Source organism: Mobula hypostoma, chromosome 3, assembly GCF_963921235.1.
Source record: "Mobula hypostoma chromosome 3, sMobHyp1.1, whole genome shotgun sequence".
Lineage (NCBI taxonomy): Eukaryota > Metazoa > Chordata > Chondrichthyes > Myliobatiformes > Myliobatidae > Mobula > Mobula hypostoma.
In genome coordinates, this window is record NC_086099.1 from 228,571,234 (window position 1) to 228,591,921 (window position 20,688).

General features: G+C 46.0%; 1 protein-coding gene across 1 annotated transcript in view; it reads left to right on the top strand.

Annotated features, from left to right (window-relative positions):
- Positions 1-1,783: 1,783 nt before the first annotated feature.
- The window catches only part of LOC134343789 (uncharacterized), an 88,634-nt gene continuing 69,729 nt past the window's right edge, over positions 1,784-20,688 (top strand). The window contains exons 1-4 of the mRNA XM_063042522.1: positions 1,784-1,872; positions 5,271-5,343; positions 15,178-15,333; positions 18,420-18,545. Coding sequence (XP_062898592.1) covers positions 1,784-1,872; positions 5,271-5,343; positions 15,178-15,333; positions 18,420-18,545 — 444 coding nt within the window. The remainder of the gene's footprint in view (positions 1,873-5,270; positions 5,344-15,177; positions 15,334-18,419; positions 18,546-20,688) is intronic.

A 20,688-nucleotide genomic window follows, 5' to 3' on the forward strand; every position in this document is an offset into this window, starting at 1 on the left:
GGAACATTTGCATGGCGTTCTGCACAGCTATGCTCCACTGAGGCAGGGAAAGGATGGTAAAGAACCATGGTGTACAAAGGATGAAGAAAATCTATTCAGAAGAAAGGAAAAGCTTACGAAAGTTTCAAGAAACTAGGTACTATCTGAGCTCTAGAAAATTACAAGGTTGCTAGGAAGGAGTTCAAGAATGGAATTAGGAGAGCCAGAAGGGGCCATGAGAAGGCCTTGGTGAGCAGGGTTAAGGAAAACCCCAAGGCATTCTACAAGTATGTGAAGATCAAGAAGATGAGCCATGTGAGAATAGATGATGAGAGGTATTGATCATGTGGAGAGGCAAAGGCTTTTCCCCAGGGCTGAAATGGCTAACACAAAAGGGCACAGTTTTAAGGTGCTTGGATGTCAAGGGTAAGTTTTTTACGCAGAGAGTGGTGAGGATGTAGAATGGGCTGCCGGTGACGGTGGTGGAGACGGACATGATAGGGTCTTTTAAGAGATTCCTGGATAGGTACCTGGAGCTTGGAAAAATAGAGGGCTATGGGTAACTCTAGGTAATTTCTAAAGTAAGTACATATTTGGCACAGCATTGTGGGCCGAAGGGCCTGTATTGTGCTGTAGGTTTTCTATGTTTCTATGTCTCCGTTTCTACTGTGTTCATTTCTGGTCACCTCACTACAGGAAGGATGTGGATACTTTAGAGAGAGTGCAGAATAGATTTACAAGGATGTTGTCTGGATTGGGGCGCATGCCTTATGAGAATAGGTTGAGTGAACTTGGCCTTTTCTCCTTGGAGCGACGGAGGATGAGAGGTGACCTGATAGAGGTGTATAAGACGATGAGAGGCATTGATTGTGTGGATAGTCAGAGGCTTTTTCCCGGGGCTGAGATGGCTAACACAAGTGGGCACAGTTTTAAGGTGCTTGTAAGTAGGTACAGAGGGAATATCAGGGGTAATTTTTTTACGCAGAGAGCGCTGAGTGCGTGGAATGGGCTGCTGATGACGGTAGTGGAAGTGGATACAATCAGGTCTTTTAAGAGCCTCTTAGATAGGTACACGGAGCTTAGAAAAATAGAGGGCTATGCACTGGGGAAATTCTAGGCAGTTTCTAGAGTAGGTTACACGGTCAGCACAACATTGTGGGTTGAAGGGCCTGTAATGTGCTGTAAGTTTCTATGATCTATGAGACCTGAGGGGTAACTTTTTGACACAGAGTGGTGGATGTGTCATCGCTGATGAACTGGACTCTGAAAACTCACACTTGTTCCTTAAATATATTTTATTTACTTGTGCACGAGAACAGCCTGGCCCCCACCACCACACTCCTCTGAATTCTGAACAGAGAAATGCCACTTTTATACAGAATTATCTAGCAGTTATGGATGTTGACCATTTGGTAAACCGTGTGTATGTTTGAACTGTTTACTTGCAAGATCAATCACCATGCACAATACCGGTGTTAAAAGTCAATAGACACTACAAGCTGACAACCCAGGATATTTTGAAGTTACTAAGTAATTGTCCCTTAGTTGGTGTGTGTGCCTTGAATCTTTCAATTACAATCTTATCTTGTCATCATCTTCTTATCTTTCTTAAGGCCACCACCCTACTGGGGCATAGGCTGCCAACAGCAGCTGGCCAGAGTTCCTCTCTCCTGGGCCGATAGAGAGTTGATCGGCACTGTGGCCTCTGCTTTCACCACATGACTTCATACATTTTCTTGGCGAAGATCCTTCCTTTTCCAGAGGTGAAGTCCTTGGAGCTTCGATTCTGCAGCGCTGGGTTTTTATGGGGCATGGTTGCCAGCCCCAGGCACAACCTCCTCCTGTCGTAGCCGGGCTTGGAACCGTCCACGGCAGAGTTCCTATCTTGTCTCCGTATGTGAAATGGCTCCGGGTCCCTGCTCTGCTCTTCAAAGACCCGTCTTGCCTGGACTGACTGCACTCTATCTGCTTAACCCTTGCCTTGCCACAACTTCTGCAACTGCGTGGAGCGAGCTGCCAGAGGATATGGTTGAGGCAGGTACAGTCGGTACCTGGGGCATGGCCTTACAGCGTCAGAAGCCAGGGTTCAATTCCTGCCACTGTCGGTAAGGAGTTTGTACACTTTCCCCATGACTGCGTGGGTTTCCTCCGGGTGCTCCGGTTTCCTCCCACAGTCCAAATACATACAGGTTAGTAGATTAATTGGTCACATTGGTGCAATTGGGCAGTGTGAGCTCGTTTGTTACCGTGCTGTATCTCTGAACAAAAAAATATGAGATAGTATTATTTAAGAAGCAATGGAGGAGTGGTGTTTAGTGGGATGGAAGAATTAGGCCATTTGGCCCATCGGGTCTGCTCTGCCATTTCATCATGGCTGATCCTTCTTTTCCCTCCTCAGAACCACTCCCCAGCCTTCTCCCCGTAACCTTTGATGCCATGGCCAATCAAGAACCTATCAATCTCTGCTTTAAATACACCCAACGACCTGGTCTCCACAGTTGCATGTAGTAACAAATTCCACAAATTCACCATCCTCTAGCAAAAAAAATTTCTCTGCATCTCTGTTTTGAAAGGGAACCCCTCTGTCCTGAGGCTGTGCCCTCTTGTCCTGGACTCTCCCACCATGGGAAACATCCTTTCCACATCAACTCTGTCTTGGCCTTTCAACATTGGAAAGGTTTCAATGAGATCCTCCCTCATCCGTCTGAATTCCAGTGAGTACAGACCTAGGGCCATCAAACGTTCCTCGATTGATAACCCTTTCATTTCTGGAATCATCCTTGTGAACCTCCTCCGTGCCGAGCGCAGGAAATTGGGACTAGCTGGGTGGGTATTGTGGTTGGCATGGACTGGATGGGCGGAAAGGCCTGTGTCTGTGCTGTATTGATCTGTGACTCTGTGGTACTGTAATTCTGTTCTCGGACTAATACACACCATCCTCTCCCCTGCCCCTTCCCCCATCCTCTAACCCTTTCCTATTCACGTGCTGCCAATGTTCGAAGTAAGTTTATTATCGAAGTGCGTACAGGTCACCATATACAACCCTGGGATTCATTGTCTTGCTGGCATCCACAGCAAATAGAAAGAAACACAATAGAATCAGTGAAAAGCCACACACAACGGAGATGGACAAGCAGCCAAAGTGCAAAAGGCAACAAAAAGAAAAATAATAATAATAATAATAATCAGATAAGCAAAAAATATCCAGAACATGAGATGAAGAGTCCCTGAAAGTAAGTCCAGTTCAGAGGGAACAGTTTACTGTTTGGGTGAGTGACGTTGTCCCCTCTGGTTCAGGAGCCTCATGGTTGAGGATAATAACAGTTCCTGAACCTGGTGGTGTGGGTCCTGAGGCTCCTGTACCTCCTTCCTGATGGCACTAGTGAGAAGAGAGCATGACCTGGGTGGTGGGATCATTGACGATGGATGCTGATTGAACCTACCTCCACCGCTTCCTCTGGCAGCTGGTTCCATTTACCACATACCCTTCCAAGATATCCAATCATAGACATGAATGATTAAAGATTAGCTGTATTTGTCACACATGCATTTAAACATTGAAACTTACAGTGAAATACTTCATTTGCATCAATGACCAACATAGTCCAATGATTTGTTGGGGGCAGCCTACAAGTGTCACCATGCTTCTGCCATCAAATTGAATGTAAAAACTACAAAAAGTAGTGCATATGGCCCAGTCCATCACAGTTAAGGCCCTCTCCACCATTGAGAACATCTACACAGAAAAGCAGCATCCATCATCAACGGTCCCACCACCCAGTACGTGCTCTCGTTTTGCCGCTGCCATCAGGATGCAGGTACCGAAGCCTCAGGACTCTCACCGCCAGGTCCAGGAACAGATATAACCCCTCAGCTATCAGGCTCTTAAACCAGAGGGGATGATTTCACTCGCCCCAACACTGAAACTGTTCCCACAACCTCTGGACTCACTTTCAAGAACTCTTCATCTCATGTTCTCTATTTTTTGCTTAGTTATTTATTATTATTATTTATTTAGTTTTGTACTTGCACAGTTTGTTATCTTTTGTACATTGGTTGTTTGTCCGTCCTGTTGTGTGCGGTCTTTCATTGATTCTGCTGTGTTTCTTTGTGCTTACTTTGAATGTCAGCAAGAAAATACAGTTTGTAAATCTCGAGGTTGTATATGGTGACATATAAGTACGCTGAAAATAAATTTACTTTGAACCTTGAACATGGCATGCCCATATGTTACTAATTGTAACCCTTGGGCAAGGTGTACCATCCACTTAGCCTGCCGGTCAGGGTCAGGTGAAGCCACGAGAGCAGCTGGTGCATATCACAAGTCCTGGTTATGCGACCACTGATGCCAGGCAGACAGTCTCTGAAGAGTATTCATAATGGCTAGGGTCACCCGTCTTGTAAAGACACTGCCCAGAGGGCAATGGCAAACCACTTCTGTCAAAAAATTTGCCAAGAACAATCATGGTCATGAGACCATGATTGCCTATGTCACTCGACACGGCACGTGATGATGATATTGAAACATGCAGTGAAATGCATTGTTTGCATTAACAACTAGCACACCCAAGGATGTGCTGGGGGCAGCCTGCAAGTGTTGCCACACATTCCAGTGCCAACCAAGCATGCCCACATTGCTGAGCAGAACAACACTGGCAACTAATGTTGCCAGGACCTGAGGACCAGAGTTATAGGGAACGGTCGCTTGGGTTAGGACTTTAATCCCTGCAGCACAGGAGAATGAGTGGAGATTTTGTAGAGGAATACAAAATTATGAGGGGCATAGATAGGATAATTGCAAGCAGGCTTTTCCACTGAGGTTGGGTGAGTCTACAACTAGTAGTCATGAGTTAAGGGTGAAAGGTGACATGTTTAAGAGGAACATGAGGGAAAACTTATTCACTCAGAGTGAAGAGTGTGGAAGGAGTCACCAGTAGCAGTGGTGAATGCAGGTTCGATTTCAACATTTCAGAAATTTGGTAGGCACATGGATGGCATGGTCTGGTGAAGGTCGATAGGACTGGGCAGATCAATGTTTTGGCACAGACTAGATGGGCTGAAGGGCCTGTTTCTGTGCAGTAATGTTCTGTAACTCCATGACAACAACAGCAATAGCAACAATGGTAAAACAAGCCCCTTTCCTTCCTTCCTCCCTCCCACCCACCCACTCACACACACAGACAGACCACCTCTATGTCTCCAGTCTCCATTCCCTGGCCCCAGACTCAGATAGTTAATGTCCTGGATGAGGGCCCTGTTTTTAATTTGATATTCTTGTTGTTGATTTCCAGTCAAGAACGTACCCAGATCTCAGAAGAAGAGCCAGATGAGGAAACTATAAAGAAACAGGAGGAACTGAAGGAGGTAAATTCCAGGAACTCTATTACTGGAATGTTGCTGGGTCTGTGTAATGGTCAGTTGTCAATGGTCTTGCCCAGAAGGAGGCAGTGTCCAAATGAAGCATTGAGTACAAGGGTTGGGATATCACGTTACAACTAGGTTTCAATTAGGTGCTTGATTAGCCAGGGCATCAAAGGGTATGGTTGGAAGGCAGGGGAGTGGGGATGACTGGAAGAATTGGATCAGCCCATGATTGAATGGCGGAGCAGGCCCGCTGGGCCGAATGGCCTACTTCTGCTCCTATATCTTATGGTCTTAACTGTGTAGAATGTTGGTGAGACTACACTTGGAGTACTGTGTACAATTCTGGTCATGGGAAGGACTACACGTCTTCTCCAAAGTTTCTTTCCTGTAGCTATCCAGATGCTCAACAACGGTTACTCAGGTGTAAGACTCTCACTGTCCCTGCACAACATCCATTAAACTGTCTTCACTGCTCTCTGTGTACTGTTGATAATTATTGAGTCTGTCCACATGTTCACGTTTATTTAAGTTCGGTTATTGATGTTTGAGCTTGTCACTGTTCTGCTGATTGTTGATTGCTCATGGCTGTTTGCACTATTGTGTTGTCTGTTCTGGTACTGTCCTGTGTTTTATGCTTGGCACTGAACCACGATGAATTCTGGTCTGTTTCACAGACTGGCAATAACGTGATTCTGATTCCGATGTTAATAAGCTGGAAATGGTGGAGAATAGATAGACAAGGACGGAGGGCTTGATTCCCTTTCATTTACTGGTCACGTGCACATCGAAACATACAGTGAAATGCGCTGTTTGAGTTAAGAATGTGCTGGGGGCAGTGTCACCACACATTCTGGCACCAACGTAGCATGCCCACCATGTTCAGTGAACAACACCAGCAACAACAGCAGCAGCAGAGCAACACACACAAAATGCCGGAGGAACTCAGCAGCTGAGGCAGCATCGATGGAAAGGAATAAACAGGACAGGATGAAGAGTCTTGGCCTGAACCATTGACTGTTTATTCACTTTCGCATAGATGCTACCTGATCTGCTGAGTTCCTCCAGCATTTTGTGTGTGCTGTTTTGGATTTCCATCATCTGCAGAATCTCTTGTGTTTACGAACAGCAAAATGAGCCATTTTCTTCCCTCCCATCCAACCAAACGCACAAGCACGTGTACACGCGCGCGCGCACACACACACACACACACACAGGCCGCCTCTTGCCCAGAGAGACACCTGATCCTGCTGATCATGTGGAGGGAACTCGCTGACCTGGCTGGGAGGTTCACTGGTCATCAGGAGAGAATGGATGATTGCGACTCTTCAAACTTCTCTTCAATATTGGAATTGAACTAGCATCCACCACTTCTACTGACAGCTTGCCCCGCATTCTCACCATCCTCTGAGTGAAGTAGTTTCCCGTCATGTTCCCCTTAAACATTTCATCTTTCACCTTTAACCCATGACCTCTGGTTCTAGTCCCAGCCAACCTCAGTGGAAAAAGCTGCTTGCATTCACCCTATTTATACCCTTCATAATTTTATAAACCTCTATCAAATCTCCCCTCAAACTTCTATGCTCTATGGAATGAAGTCCTATCCTATGCAATCTTCCTCTATAATTTGGGTCTTCAAGTCACAGCAACATCCTTGTAAATTTTCTCTGCACTCTTTCAATGTTATTGATATCTTCCCATTGTGATGAAGAAAAGTCATAACTCCTTGTAACAGAGGAGGTGGAGGAAAGGTGCGAGGGATGGGAGCAAGTCGTCAGGATAAATGGCAGGATGTAAATTGTGGCACAGTGTTGCAGCAGATAGAACTGCTGTCCCCCAGCCCCAAAGACCCAAAGATCCGGGTTTGATCCCCACCTCCAGCTCTGCTGTGTGGAGTTTGTACGTTCTCCCAGTTTCCGTGTGGGTTACTCCTGTTTCTCTCCGTGTCCCAAGGATGTATGGGCCAGTACGTGAATTGTGCATTGTAAGTCATTCACAGCAGAGCAGTGGTTAGCGCGACGCTGTTATTGCCTGGGTTATCGGAGTTCAGAGTTCAATTCTGATGTCTGCCGTAAGAAGTTTGTACCATGTGTGCGTGGGTTTTCTCTGGGTGCTCTGGTTTCCTCCCATAATCCAAAGATGTGTTGGTTTTATGTTAGGTGGTCATTGTAAATTGTCACGTGATTAGGCTAGGGTTAAATAGGTGGGTTGTTGGGCGGTGAGGCCTGTTGGGCTGGAAGGGTCTGCCCCATGCTGTATCTCGTGAGAATAAATAAATGAATCAATCAACCACTCCATAGCGTGGGTGAGGGGTGCAATCAGGAGTTGATGGAAATGTGGGAGAATGAATTAGTTAATTGGTTTATTGTGTTCACATGTACTGAGGTGCAGTGAATCGAGGAAGTAAAACACAAACAGAATGCGGAATAAAGAGTCACAGTTACAGAGAAAGTGCAGTGCAGGCAGACAATGAAGTACAAAGCCATAACAAGGTAGGTCGTGAGGTCAAGGGTCCATGTTAACGTAAATAGTCTGATGATAATGGCATCTCAACCTGGTGGTACATACTTTCAGGCTTTTGTATCTTCTGCCCGAAGGGAGAGAGGAGAAGAGAGAAAATTCCCACTGACCTGCACACGGACCATATCCCTCCATGCACCTCCCATCCATGTATCTGCCCAATCTATTCTTAAATGTTAAAAAAGAACTCACATTTACCACCTCATCTGGCAGCTCATTCCATGCTCCCACCACTCTGTGTGAAGAAGACCCCCACCATGTTCCCTTTAAACTTTTCCCCCCTCACCCTTATCCCATGTCCTCTGGAAAAAGCCTGCTTGCATTCACTCTATCTATATCCATCATAATTTTATATACCTCTATCAAATCTCCCCTCATTCTTCTACGCTCCAGGGAATAGAGTCCTAACCTATTCAGCCTTTCTCTGTAACTGAATTTCTCAAGCCCCGGCAACAATAAACAATCTAACTCCCTCTTAAATATAGCCAATGAACTGGCCTCAACTGTTTCCTGTGGCAGAAGATTCCACATATTCACCACTCTCTGTGTGAAGAAGTTTTTCCTCATCTCGGTCCTAAAAGGCTTCCCCTTTATCCTTAAACTGTGACCCCTCGTTCTGGACTTCCCCAACATTGGGAACAACCTTCCTGCATCTAGCCTGTCCAATCCCTTTAGAATTTTATACGTTTCAATATGATCCCCCCTCAATCTTCTAAATTCCAGCGAGTGTAAGCCTAGTCGATCCAGTCTTTCATCATATGAAAGTCCTGCCATCCCAGGAATCAATCTGGTGAACCTTCTTTGTACTCCCTCTATGGTAAGAATGTCTTTCCTCAGATTAGGGGACCAAAACTGCACACAATACTCCAGGTGTGGTCTCACCAAGGCCTTGTACAACTGCAGTAGTACCTCCCTGCTCCTGTACTCGAATCCTCTTGCTATGAATGCCAGCATACCATTCGTCTTTTTCACCGCCTGCTGTACCTGCATGCCCACTTTCAATGACTGGTGTATAATGACACCCAGGTCTCGTTGCACCTCCCCTTTTCCTAATCGGCCACCATTTAGATAATAATCTGTTTTCCTGTTTTTGCCACCAAAGTGGATAACCTCACATTTATCCACGTTAAATTGCATCTGCCATGAATTTGCCCACTCACCTAACCTATCCAAGTCACATCCCCTTAGCATCCTCCTCACAGCTAACACTGCCGCCCAGCTTCGTGTCATCCGCAAACTTGGAGATGCTGCATTTAATTCCCTCGTCTAAGTCAGTAATATATATTGTAAACAACTGGGGTCCCAGCACTGAGCCTTGCGGTACCCCACTAAGTCACTGCCTGCCATTCTGAAAAGGTCCCGTTTATTCCCACTCTTTGCTTCCTGTCTGCCAACCAACTCTTTATCCACATCAATACCTTACCCCCAATACCGTGTGCTTTAAGATGGCACACTAATCTCCTGTGTGGGACCTTGTCAAAAGCCTTTTGAAAATCCAGATATACCACATCCACTGGTTCTCCCCTATCCACTCTACTAGTTACATCCTCAAAAAATTCTATGAGATTCGTCAGACATGATTTTCCTTTCACAAATCCATGCTGACTTTGTCCGATCATTTCACCGCTTTCCAAATGTGCTGTTATCACATCTTTGATAACTGACTCTAGCATTTTCCCCACCACCGATGTTAGGCTAACTGGTCTATAATTCCCCGGTTTCTCTCTCACTCCTTTTTTAAAAAGTGGGGTTACATTAGCCACCAGAATCTAAAGAGATTTGAAAAATTATCACTAATGCAGCCACTATTTCTTGGGCTACTTCCTTAAGCACTCTGGGATGCAGACCATCTGGCCCTGGGGATTTATCTGCCTTTAATCCCTTCAATTACCTAACACCACTTTCCTACTAACATGCATTTCCCTCAGTTCCTCCATCTCACTAGACCCTCGGTCCCCTACTATTTCCGGAAGATTATTTACGTCCTCCTTAGTGAAGACAGAACCAAAGTAGTTATTCAATTGGTCTGCCATGTCCTTGTTCCCCATGATCAATTCACCTGTTTCTGACTGTAAGGGACCTACATTTGTCTTAACCAATCTTTTTCTTTTCACATATCTATAAAAGCTTTTACAGTCAGTTTTTATGTTCCCTGCCAGCTTTCTCTCATAATCTTTTTTTTCCCTTTCCTAATTTCCTTTGTCCTCCTCTGCTGGACTCTGAATTTCTCAGAGTCCTCAGGTGTGCCACTTTTTCTGGCTAATTTGTATGTTTCTTCTTTGGAATTGATACTATCCCCAATTTCCCTTGTCAGCCACAGGTGCACTACCTTCCCTGGTTTATTCTTTTGCCAAACTGGGATGAACAATTGTTGTCGTTCATCCATGCGATCTTTAAATGCTTGCCATTGCATATCCACCGTCAACCCTTTAAGTATCATTTGCCAGTCTATCTTGGCTAATTCACGTCTCATACCTTCAAAGTTACCCTTTTTTAAGTTCAGAACCTTTGTTTCTGAATTAACTATGTCACTTTCCATCTTAATGAAGAATTCCACCATATTATGGTCACTCTTACCCAAGGGGCCTCTCACGACAAGATTGCTAACTAACCCTTCCTCATTGCTCAATACCCAGTCTAGAATAGCCTGCTCTCTAGTTGGTTCCTCGACATGTTGGTTCAAAAAACCATCCTGCATACATTCCAAGAAATCCTCTTCCTCAGCACCCTTAACAATTTGGTTCACCCAATCTACATGTAGATTGAAGTCACCCATATAAGTGTTTTATCGCCCCTGGTTCAGTCCCTTACCTACATCTGTGACACTTCACATGCTCTGGATCTCTTCAATGACTTCAAGTTCCCTGACCCCAATCATCTCATTTTCAATATGAATGTCCAGTCCCTATACACCTCCATCCCCCATCAGGAGGCCCTGTTTCTTTCTAGACAACAGACCCAACCTTTTCTCCTCCAGCAGCATTCTCCACTGTTTGGCAGAACTGGTCCTGAAACTCAATAATTTCTCTGTAGGCTCCTCCTACCTCCTTCATTCACATGGGTCCGAGCTATACTTGCCTTTTCGTTGGCTACGTGGAACAGCGTATCACTCCCTAACTCTCCTATGTTAGATTAGATTATGAGGACACTCAGTCCTCGTTTATTGTCATTTAGAAATGCATGCATTAAAAAATGATACAATGTTCCTCCAGAATGATATCACAGAAACACAGGACAAACCAATACTAAAACTGACAAAATCACATAAGTTATAACATACGGTTACAACAGTGCAAAGCAATACCGTAATTTGATAAGGAGCAGACCATGGACACGGTAAAAAAAGTCTCTAGTCCCAATTGCCCCATCATCTCACGCAGATGGTAGAAGGGAGAAACTCTCCCCGCCATGAACCTCCAAGCGCCGCAAACTTGCCGATGCAGCACCATTGGAAGCACCCGACTGCAGCGGACTCTGAGTCCGTCTGAAAACTTCGAGCCTCCGACACCGAGCACCGAGCACCATCTCTGCCAAGCGCTTCGACCCCACCCCAGCCGCCGAGCAACAAGCAAAGCCGAGGACTCGGGGCCTTCCCCTCCGGAGATTCTGGATCACACAGTAGCAGCGGCAACGAAACAGACATTTCAGAAGTTTCACCAGATGTTCCTCCATGCTCTCACGTCTGTCTCCATCAAATCAGGATTGTGCACGGCACCCTACTTGACAGTTAACAGATATTCATCACCGGAGTGGCCGCTGCGAGCTGCATCGCGCCGCCATCTTCTCCTCCCGAGAACATTGGCTTCATTGGTGCTGCCCTCAAATTTACCTGGTCCATTTCTGACCTCTCTTCCCTTTCTTGATCTCTCTGTCTCTATCTCTGGAGACAGTTTATCCACTGATATCTTTTATAAACCCACTGCTTCTCATAGCTACTTGGACTATACCTCTTCCCAACCTGGTACGTCTTCCTCCCCTCCCTCCACCTTCTTACTCTAACTTCTCGTCTTTTTTCTCTAGTCCTGATGAAGGGTTTTGGCCTGAAATGTTGACAGTTTACTCTTTTCCATAGATGCTGCCTGGCTGCTGAGTTCCTCCAGCATTTTGTGTGTGTTGCTTGGATTTCCAGCATCCGCATGTTTTCTCGTTGTTGGATGGGTGGGGTGTTTGATTATGTTGGCTGTTTTACTGAGGCAGTGAGAAGTGTAGACGGAACCCATGGAGGGGAGGTTGGCTTCCAGAGAGAAGTGTAGATAGAGCCCGTGGAGGGGAGGCTGGTTTCCAGTGAGAGGTGTAGACGGAATACATGGAGGGGAGGTTGGTTTCATAGAACATAGAGCATAGAATAGTCAGCACATTACAGGCCCTTTGGCCCACAATGTTGTGCCGACCCTCAAACCCTGCCTCCCATATAACCCCCCACCTTAAATTCCTCCATATACCTGTCTAGTAGACTCTTAAACTTCACTAATGTATCTGCCTCCACCACTGACTCAGGCAGTGCGTTCCACACACCAACCACTCTCTGAGTAAAAAACCTTCCTCTAGTATCCCCCTTGAACTTCCCACCCCTTACCTTAAAGCCATGTCCTCTTGTATTGAGCAGTGGTGCCCTGGGGAAGAGGCGCTGGCTATCCACTCTATCTATTCCTCTGAATATCTTGTACACCTCTATCATGTCTCCTCTCATCCTCCTTCTCTCCAAAGAGTAAAGCCCTAGCTCCTTTAATCTCTGATCATAATCCATACTCTCTAAACCAGGCAGCATCCTGGTAAATCTCCTCTGTACCCTTTCCAATGCTTCCGCATCCTTCCTATAGTGAGGCGACCAGAACTGGACACAGTACTCCTAACCAGAGTTTTATAGAGCTGCATCATTACCTCACGACTCTTCAACTCTATCCCTCGACTTATGAAAGCTAACACCACAGTTTCCAGTGAGAAGTGTAGATGGAGTCCGTGGAGGGGAGGTTGGTTTCCATGTTTTCTGTGGTCACATGTAGAGCAGTTACCGTACCAAACTGTGATCCATCTGAATAGGATGCTTTCTATGGTATATCAGTAAAAACTGGTGAGGATGAAACGGGATATATCAAATTTCCTTAGCCTCTTGAGCAAGTAGAAGTATTGGCGAGTCTCCTGGAATCCGTGTGGTTGGACCGGGGCTGACTGTTGGTAATCTTCACTCCTCGGGAGTTGAAACTCTCCAACTATCTCGACCTCAGCATCATTGATGTAGACAGGAGTATGTGCACCGCTCTCCCCTTTCCAGCAGACAATGGCCAGCTGTTTTGTCTTGCTGACACTCAGGGAGAGATTGTTGCAGAACACAGTTAGTTAGGGTCGGATTAGAGTAGAGAGGAGTGCTGTTATGGATGGATTAAGGATTTAGATTAAGCAGTGATGGAGTGGTGCGATGTCCCCCAGTTTGGATGCTCTGTGACCTGGAATGTTTCCTTGGGTCTGCTCTATGTACATTGGTGAGTAACACAGGCGAAGTGCTGGGGGAACTCAAAAGGTCAGGCAGCATCTATGGAAGGGAAAGTTTTGAGCTGAAACCCTTCTTCAGGACTGGAAAGGAAGGGTGAAGATGCTAGAATAAGAAGGTGGGGGGGAGAGGGGAATGGAGTAAGAAGCTGGGAGCTGATAGGTGGAAGTGGTAAAGGGCTGGAGAAGAAGGAATCTGACAGGAGAGGAGAGTAGACCATGGGAGAAAGGGAAGGAGGAGGGCACCAGGGAGAGGTGATAGGCAGGCGAGGAGAAGAGGCAAGAGCAGGGCCGTAGTGGAAAAATAAAGAAGAGGGAAGAGGGAGGGGGGAAGAAGTTACTGGAAGTTGGAAAAATTAAAGTTCATGACATCAGGTTGGAGGCTACATGGACGGAATTTTAGATGTTCCTCCACCCTGAAGGTGCCTCATCATTGCAGCAGAGGAGGCCATGGACAGATATGTTAGCATGGGAATGACGACTGGAATTAAAATGGTTGGCCACCAGGAAATCCTGCTGATTTCAGATGAAGCAGAGGTTCTTGACAAAGCAGTCCCCCAATCTACGCTGGGTCTCACCAGTGTACAGGAGGCTGCACTGGGAGCACAGGATACAATAGACAACCCCGGCAGATTCACAGGTGAAATGTTGCTTCACCTGGAAGGACTCTTTCGGGTGATACAATGGACACAGACATCCCACCTCTCCCGGAAGTTCAGGGAGTCTCCCGCATATCGATAGTGGCTCCCTGATGCCCAGAAATTATATACGATATCCCGCAAATCGATTATTTTTGAGAGTGAGAGTGAGATTGAGCATCCTGATTGGTCTCTCTTCGTGCTAAGTAGACCTATCAGTTTTCTCTGTGGGCGGGCTTTACAGTCGACCCCAAAAATAATGACAGTGTTGCTCGCTGCCCTGTTTGCAACAGTGACTTTTCTATTGCCCATGGTGGGTTAAAATGTAAAAGACATGTTGAGGTGAGTTTAACAGGTGTCATTCGTTCATTAACATAGCTAACGTTATTTAAACTAGCTGGCTGGCTGCTAAGGAGCTACTCTATTGATGTCCTACGTGATGAGGCCAAACTCCCTGTAGACTTGCTTAAAGTTGTAATAGAATAAACATGATAATATAATATACGTACATATTTTAATGTCACATTTTCTGCATATACCCAACTTGGTTTACAGATTAGACAAAATCACTAAACAAAGTATTACATACACCCTTGGAGGTCGACGGGGTGGGGGGGGGGTGCTACCTCCCTGAAATATGAGATTTTGCAGGGTGGGATGTCTGTGGACGGTACATTGATGATGCATCCCTCTACACCAGGTCTATGATACTGGCTGCTAATCACACTCTCTCTACTCCAGGCCTATGATACTGGCTGCTAATCACACTCTCTCTACTCTGGGCCTATGATACTGGCTACTGATCACACCCTCTCTACTCCAGGCCTATGATACTGGCTGCTGATCACACCCTCTCTACTCCGGGCCTATGATACTGGCTGCTAATCACACCCTCTCTACTCCAGGCCTATGATACTGGCTGCTAATCACACTCTCTGTACTCCGGGCCTATGATACAGGCTGCTAATCACACTCTCTGTACTCCGGGCCTATGATACAGGCTGCTAATCACACTCTCTGTACTCCGGGCCTATGATACTGGACGCTAATCACACCCTCTCTACTCTGGGCCTATGATACTGGCTGCTGATCACACCCTCTCTACTCTGGGCCTATGATACAGGCTGCTAATCACACTCTCTGTACTCCGGGCCTATGATACTGGACGCTAATCACACTCTCTCTACTCCAGGCCTATGCTGTGCTGGCAGCCAGAGAGCAAGAAATTCTCCTCATCCAACGTGGCGAGCTGAAGAGCAAGAAAAACACTTCTCACTCGAAGGAAGTTCTACAGGCAGGTTTCCAGAGATACATGCAGCTGATCTATGGAGAGACCCCTCGGATCAAGGTAAACACAGTCCTGAGGTCTGTACACCAGCCTTTCCCTCCTCACTGTGGCCCCTGACCAGAGAATCCCAACCCCTGAATGGAGTGACGTGGACCCTTAGACTGCCCCTGCGTCATTGTCCACGTGGCTTCATGTCTGTGGCCATGCCAGTTTTACCTGCACCACTCTGACCATCTGAGTCAGTCAGTATCAGTTACATGCCACCTCTCTGACCCTCTGAGTTGGGCAGTATTGGTTACACGCCACCTCTCTGACCACCTGAGTCGGTCACCTCCGCCTCTGCCCTTGCCCTCACCCTCACTGTGTCCTCTGACCTGTGCTCTTTACTTTGAAACCTCCTGTCCATCGTAGCATTTACATTGACTCATTCATTTGGGGAACTGAATTGCGTTTTGCAGGTATTAGAACCCATTGTCCCAGGCTGGGTTTAACACTCAGCAGGTCAGTCAGCTTGTGTGGAGAGAGATGGAGATTCAGGAGGATTAGATAGATTGTTGAGAAGTGGAGAAGGTGAAGGATGAAGCTTTCAGAATGTTTAATTTGGAATTTAATTCGGAACAGGTGGCATTTATACGCAACCCTTTCACAGACTTGAACCTGGGCCATGGCACAGGCACATTCAGTGGGTCACACTGCAATGCGCACTCACAAGAGCGCAGTTCAAACATACACCACAGAACACTTTACAGCATGGGGACAGGCCCTTCAGCACAAGATGTTGTTACAAACCAATTAAATTAGTAATCAGATTGGCCCGGTCACTCGTCCCCTCTGCCTATACAACAACATAACCTCTCAGTTTTGTTTACGGCCGCACGGACCACCCACTGCTCTGTGAGATTTTTAGATGTCCTGGAAACTGTGCAGCACTTTAATAAAACATTATATAAAAGAAAATTCCAGCTGCGTGGCAACAAAGGCTATGTGAGTGGGAGCGTTTCAGTTACTGTGCGGCTGTGCACCTGTGCTGTTTATAGGGAGCAGTGCTACACAATGTCCATATCCTTCCACTTTCCTCACATTCATATCCCTATCTAAACATTTCTTTAAAGTCTCTCATGTATCTGGCTCTACCACCGCCACAGGTACCCACCACTCTGTGTAAAATACTTGCCCTTCACATCCCCTTTGAAATTACCCCTCTCACCTTCAATGGATGCCCTCTGGTATTAGACATTTTGACCCAGGGAAGAAGATACTGTTTGTCTACTCTAACTGTCAAGAAGACAGCTCACTCTCTCCATCCCGAGGGTCAGTTAGGGATAGGCGATAAATGCATGGCCAATCACTCTCAGCTTCCAAAAATGATTAAATTAATAAAAATAATCACAGCAGTCAGCAGGAACTTACAGTCCCTTGGAACACTGATGAAGCATCTCAGCTCGAAACATCGACAACCCATTTCTCTCTATAAATGCTGCCTGACTTGTTGAGTTCCTCCTTGTGTTGTGTGTCTGGACTATGGTTTAAGATGATGCTACTGAAGAGGGACAACAACTTACTGGCAGTTCCTAAAGCAAGAAATACAACTAATTCTTTTATTAATAACACTTGTTCTGTAAAAAACTTGTGGTAATTGATCACCACAAACAATGAAGAGGCGAGCAATGCTTTGGCTGCTCTGGGCTTTGTGTCTGCTGGCTCTGTGAGATTTTGCTCTGCTATCTGATGAACTGAGGTATGATCACTCAAGGGGATCAGGACTGTTCTAGATTCAGATTTATTTGTCACACATACATTGAAATATATAGTAAAATGCATTAGGACATAGAACAGGAACAGGCCCTTTGGCCCACAGTGTTGTGCTGAACATATTAAATTAATGATCAAATAACCAGCTAAATTAGTCCTTTATGCTTACACAATGACCATATCCCTCCATTTTCCTCACATTTATGTTCCTATCTAAACATCTCTTAGAAATCCCAAATGTATCTACCTCTCCCACCACCCAGGCACCCACCACTCTAGTGTAAAAAGTCCTGCCACGCACATCTTCTTTGAAATTACCCCCTCTCACCTTAAATACATGCTCTCTGCTATTAGACATTTCAACCCTGGGAAAAAGACACTGGCTGTCTACTCTATGCCTGTCACAATCACCTAAACCTCGATCAGATCTCCATTTGGACTCCACCGCTCCAAAGCAACCCGAATTTGTCCGACTTCTCATTGTAGCCCATATCCTTTATAACAACCAACACTCCCAAGGGTAGGCTGGGGGCTTCCCATAACTGCTGCCACACGGTCTGGTGCTTGGTGTTAGCTGCCATCCTCGAGGCTGGGAGATGGAGAGAATTTGTCCCATCGCTGCAGTCAGGCCCTCCTCTGTTGATTGAGGTTGAGCATCGATGCTGCATCTTAGCTGTCTACTTACTGCAAGCCAATGCAGGCTCCCCCTCTCCACGCAGCTGAGGAATGACAGAGACTGAAGCAGTTTGGCACCAGTGGCACTGCAGGAGTTGCCAGTCGGCGTTGAACTCAGTGAAGGACTGCCTTAGGGACTCCAGCTCCGGACTTTTCTCTTGGGGTTTACTCCAGAAGCCTTTCCCCATGAGAGGGTAGAGCTGCAGGGCAGTGGAGGTTTGAGATCAGAGTTTCCTTCTCCTGGATGAGCTGCCAACCACGGCTGATAAGCCCCATCTGCCTGAAGTGGCTGGCTTTAAGACGCTGGTAACCTGCCTTTTCCCCTTCTCCTGTGAGTAGAAATGGTTCTGCCACAGGGTAATGCCAGTAGCTGGACTTGGTTGAGGTGCACGCCATTGTGAGCATTTAATAGGTAGTGGCAGCTTGTCCCCATTACCTCCACCAGCTATGACAACCTTAAGCTCCCGCCCCCCACACAATTAGGAGTTAGCCAGAAACCTCATCCTCTTATTAATTACAACACACAAATGCTGGAGGAAATCAGCAAGCCAGGCAACACCAATGGAAAAGAGTACAGTCAGTGTTTCGGGTCGAGACCCTCTCATTAATTGCGACACACAAGACGCTGGAGGAACTTGCAGGCCGGGCAGCATCAATGGAAAAGAGTACAGTCAGTGTTTCGGGTCGAGACCCTCTCATTAATCGTGTGGCTTTGACAGATTCCCGAGCTGGAGATGGATGAACCAGTAGAACAGCAGCTGGAACGACCGTACATCAGGAAAGGGTTCTTCCCCACCCTGGCTGAACCCAGACCCTGGGATGAAGTCACCGACGGTGAGAAAGAGGTGAGTGGATCCTGGACGTTGCAGTTGCAACGTTCAGAATCAGGTTTAATATCACTGGCGTTTGTTGTGAAATTTGTTGTTTTGCAGCAGCAGTGTAATACAATAATAATAAAAAAAAACTAAATTACAATAAGAAATGTATACAAAATTAAATTAAGTAAGTAGAGCAAAACAAAACAAAACAAAAAGAGAAGGGAAAAATAGTGAGGTAGTGTTCACTGACACCGAGGAGCAGATTGGGAGGCAGATTTTGGAAAGGTGCAAAAATAACAGGGTTGTTATCATGGGTGACTTTAACTTCCCTAATATTGATTGGCACCTGATTAGTTCCAAGGGTTTAGATGGGGCAGAGTTTGTTAAGTGTGTCCAGGACGGATTCCTGTCACAGTATGTGGACAGGCCGACCAGGGGCAATGCCATACTAGATCTAGTACTAGGTAATGAACCGGGTCAGGTCACAGATCTCTCAGTGGATGAGCATCTGGGGGACAGTGACCACTGCTCCCTGGCCTTCAGCATTATCATGGAAAAGGATAGAATCAGAGGACAGGAAAATTTTTACAAACGTTGTAATTGGGGAAGGGCAAATTATGAGGCTATAAAGCTAGAACTTGTGGGTGTGAATTGGGATGATATTTTTGCAGGGAAATGTACTATGGACATGTGCTCGATGTTTAGAGATCTCTTGCGGGATGTAAGGGATAAATTTGTCCCGGTGAGGAAGATAAAGAATGGTAGGGTGAAGGAACCATGGGTGGCAAGTGAGGTGGAAAATCTAGTCAGGTGGAAGAAGGCAGCATACATGAGGTTTAGGAAGCAAGGATCAGATGGGTCTATTGAGGAATATAGGGTAGCAAGAAAGGAATTTAAGAAGGGGCTGAGGAGAGCAAGAAGGGGGCATGAGAAGGCCTTGGCGAGTAGGGTAAAGGAAAACCCCAAGGCATTATTCAATTATGTGAAGAAAAAAAAGATGACAGGAGTGAAGGTAGGACCGATTAGAGATAAAGGTGGGAAGATGTGCCTGGAGGCTGTGGAAGTGAGCGAGGTCCTCAATGAATACTTCTCTTCGGTATTCACCAATGAGAGGGAACTTGATGATGATGAGGACAATATGAGTAAGGTTGATGTTCTGGAGCATGTTGATATTAAGGGAGAGGAGGTGTTGGAGTTGTTAAGATACATTAGGACGGATAAGTCCCCGGGGCCTGATGGAATATTCCCCAGGCTGCTCCACGAGGCAAGGGAAGAGATTGCTGAGCCTCTGGCTAGGATCTTTATGTCCTCATTGTCCACAGGAATGGTACCGGAGGATTGGAGGGAGGCGAATATTATCCCTTTGTTCAAAAAAGATAGTTGGATAGTCTGCACCCTTTTTTCTCCAAACGTACCTTTGCTCATTGCAACCAATAAGTTCTATTCAAAAAGTTCAAAGGAACATCTAAACAAGCCTGATGCATTTTGGAAACAAGTCCTGTGGACTGATGAAGTTAAAATAGAACTTCTTGGCTGCAGTGAGCAAAGGTATGTTTGGAGAAAAAATGGTGCAGAATTTCATGAAAAGAACACCTCTCCAACTGTTAAGCACGGGGGTGGATCGATCATGCTTTGGGCTTGTGTTGCAGCCAATGGCACGAGGAACACTTACTGGTAGAGGGAAGAATGAATTCAATTAAATACCAGCAACTTCTGGAAGCAAACATCAACCGTCTGTAAAAAAGCTGAAGATGAAAAGAGGATGGCTTCTACAACAGGATAATGATCCTAAACTCACCTCAAAATCCACAATGGACTACCTCAAGAGGTGCAAGCTGAAGGTTTTGCCATGGCCCTCACAGTCCCCCGACCTAAACATCATCGAAAATCTGTGGATAGACCTCAAAAGAGCAGTGCATGCAAGGCAGCCCAAGAATCTCACAGAACTAGAAGCCTTTTGCAAGGAAGAATGGGCAAAAATCCCCCAAACAGGAATTGAAAGACTCTTATCTGGCTACAGAAAGCGTTTACAGGCTGTGATACTTGCCAAAGGAGGTGTTACTAAGTACTGACCATGCAGGGTGCCCAAACTTATGCTTGCCACTGTATAAATTTGCTGATGATACAACCATTGTTGGTAGAATCTCAGATGGAGATGAGAGGGTGTACA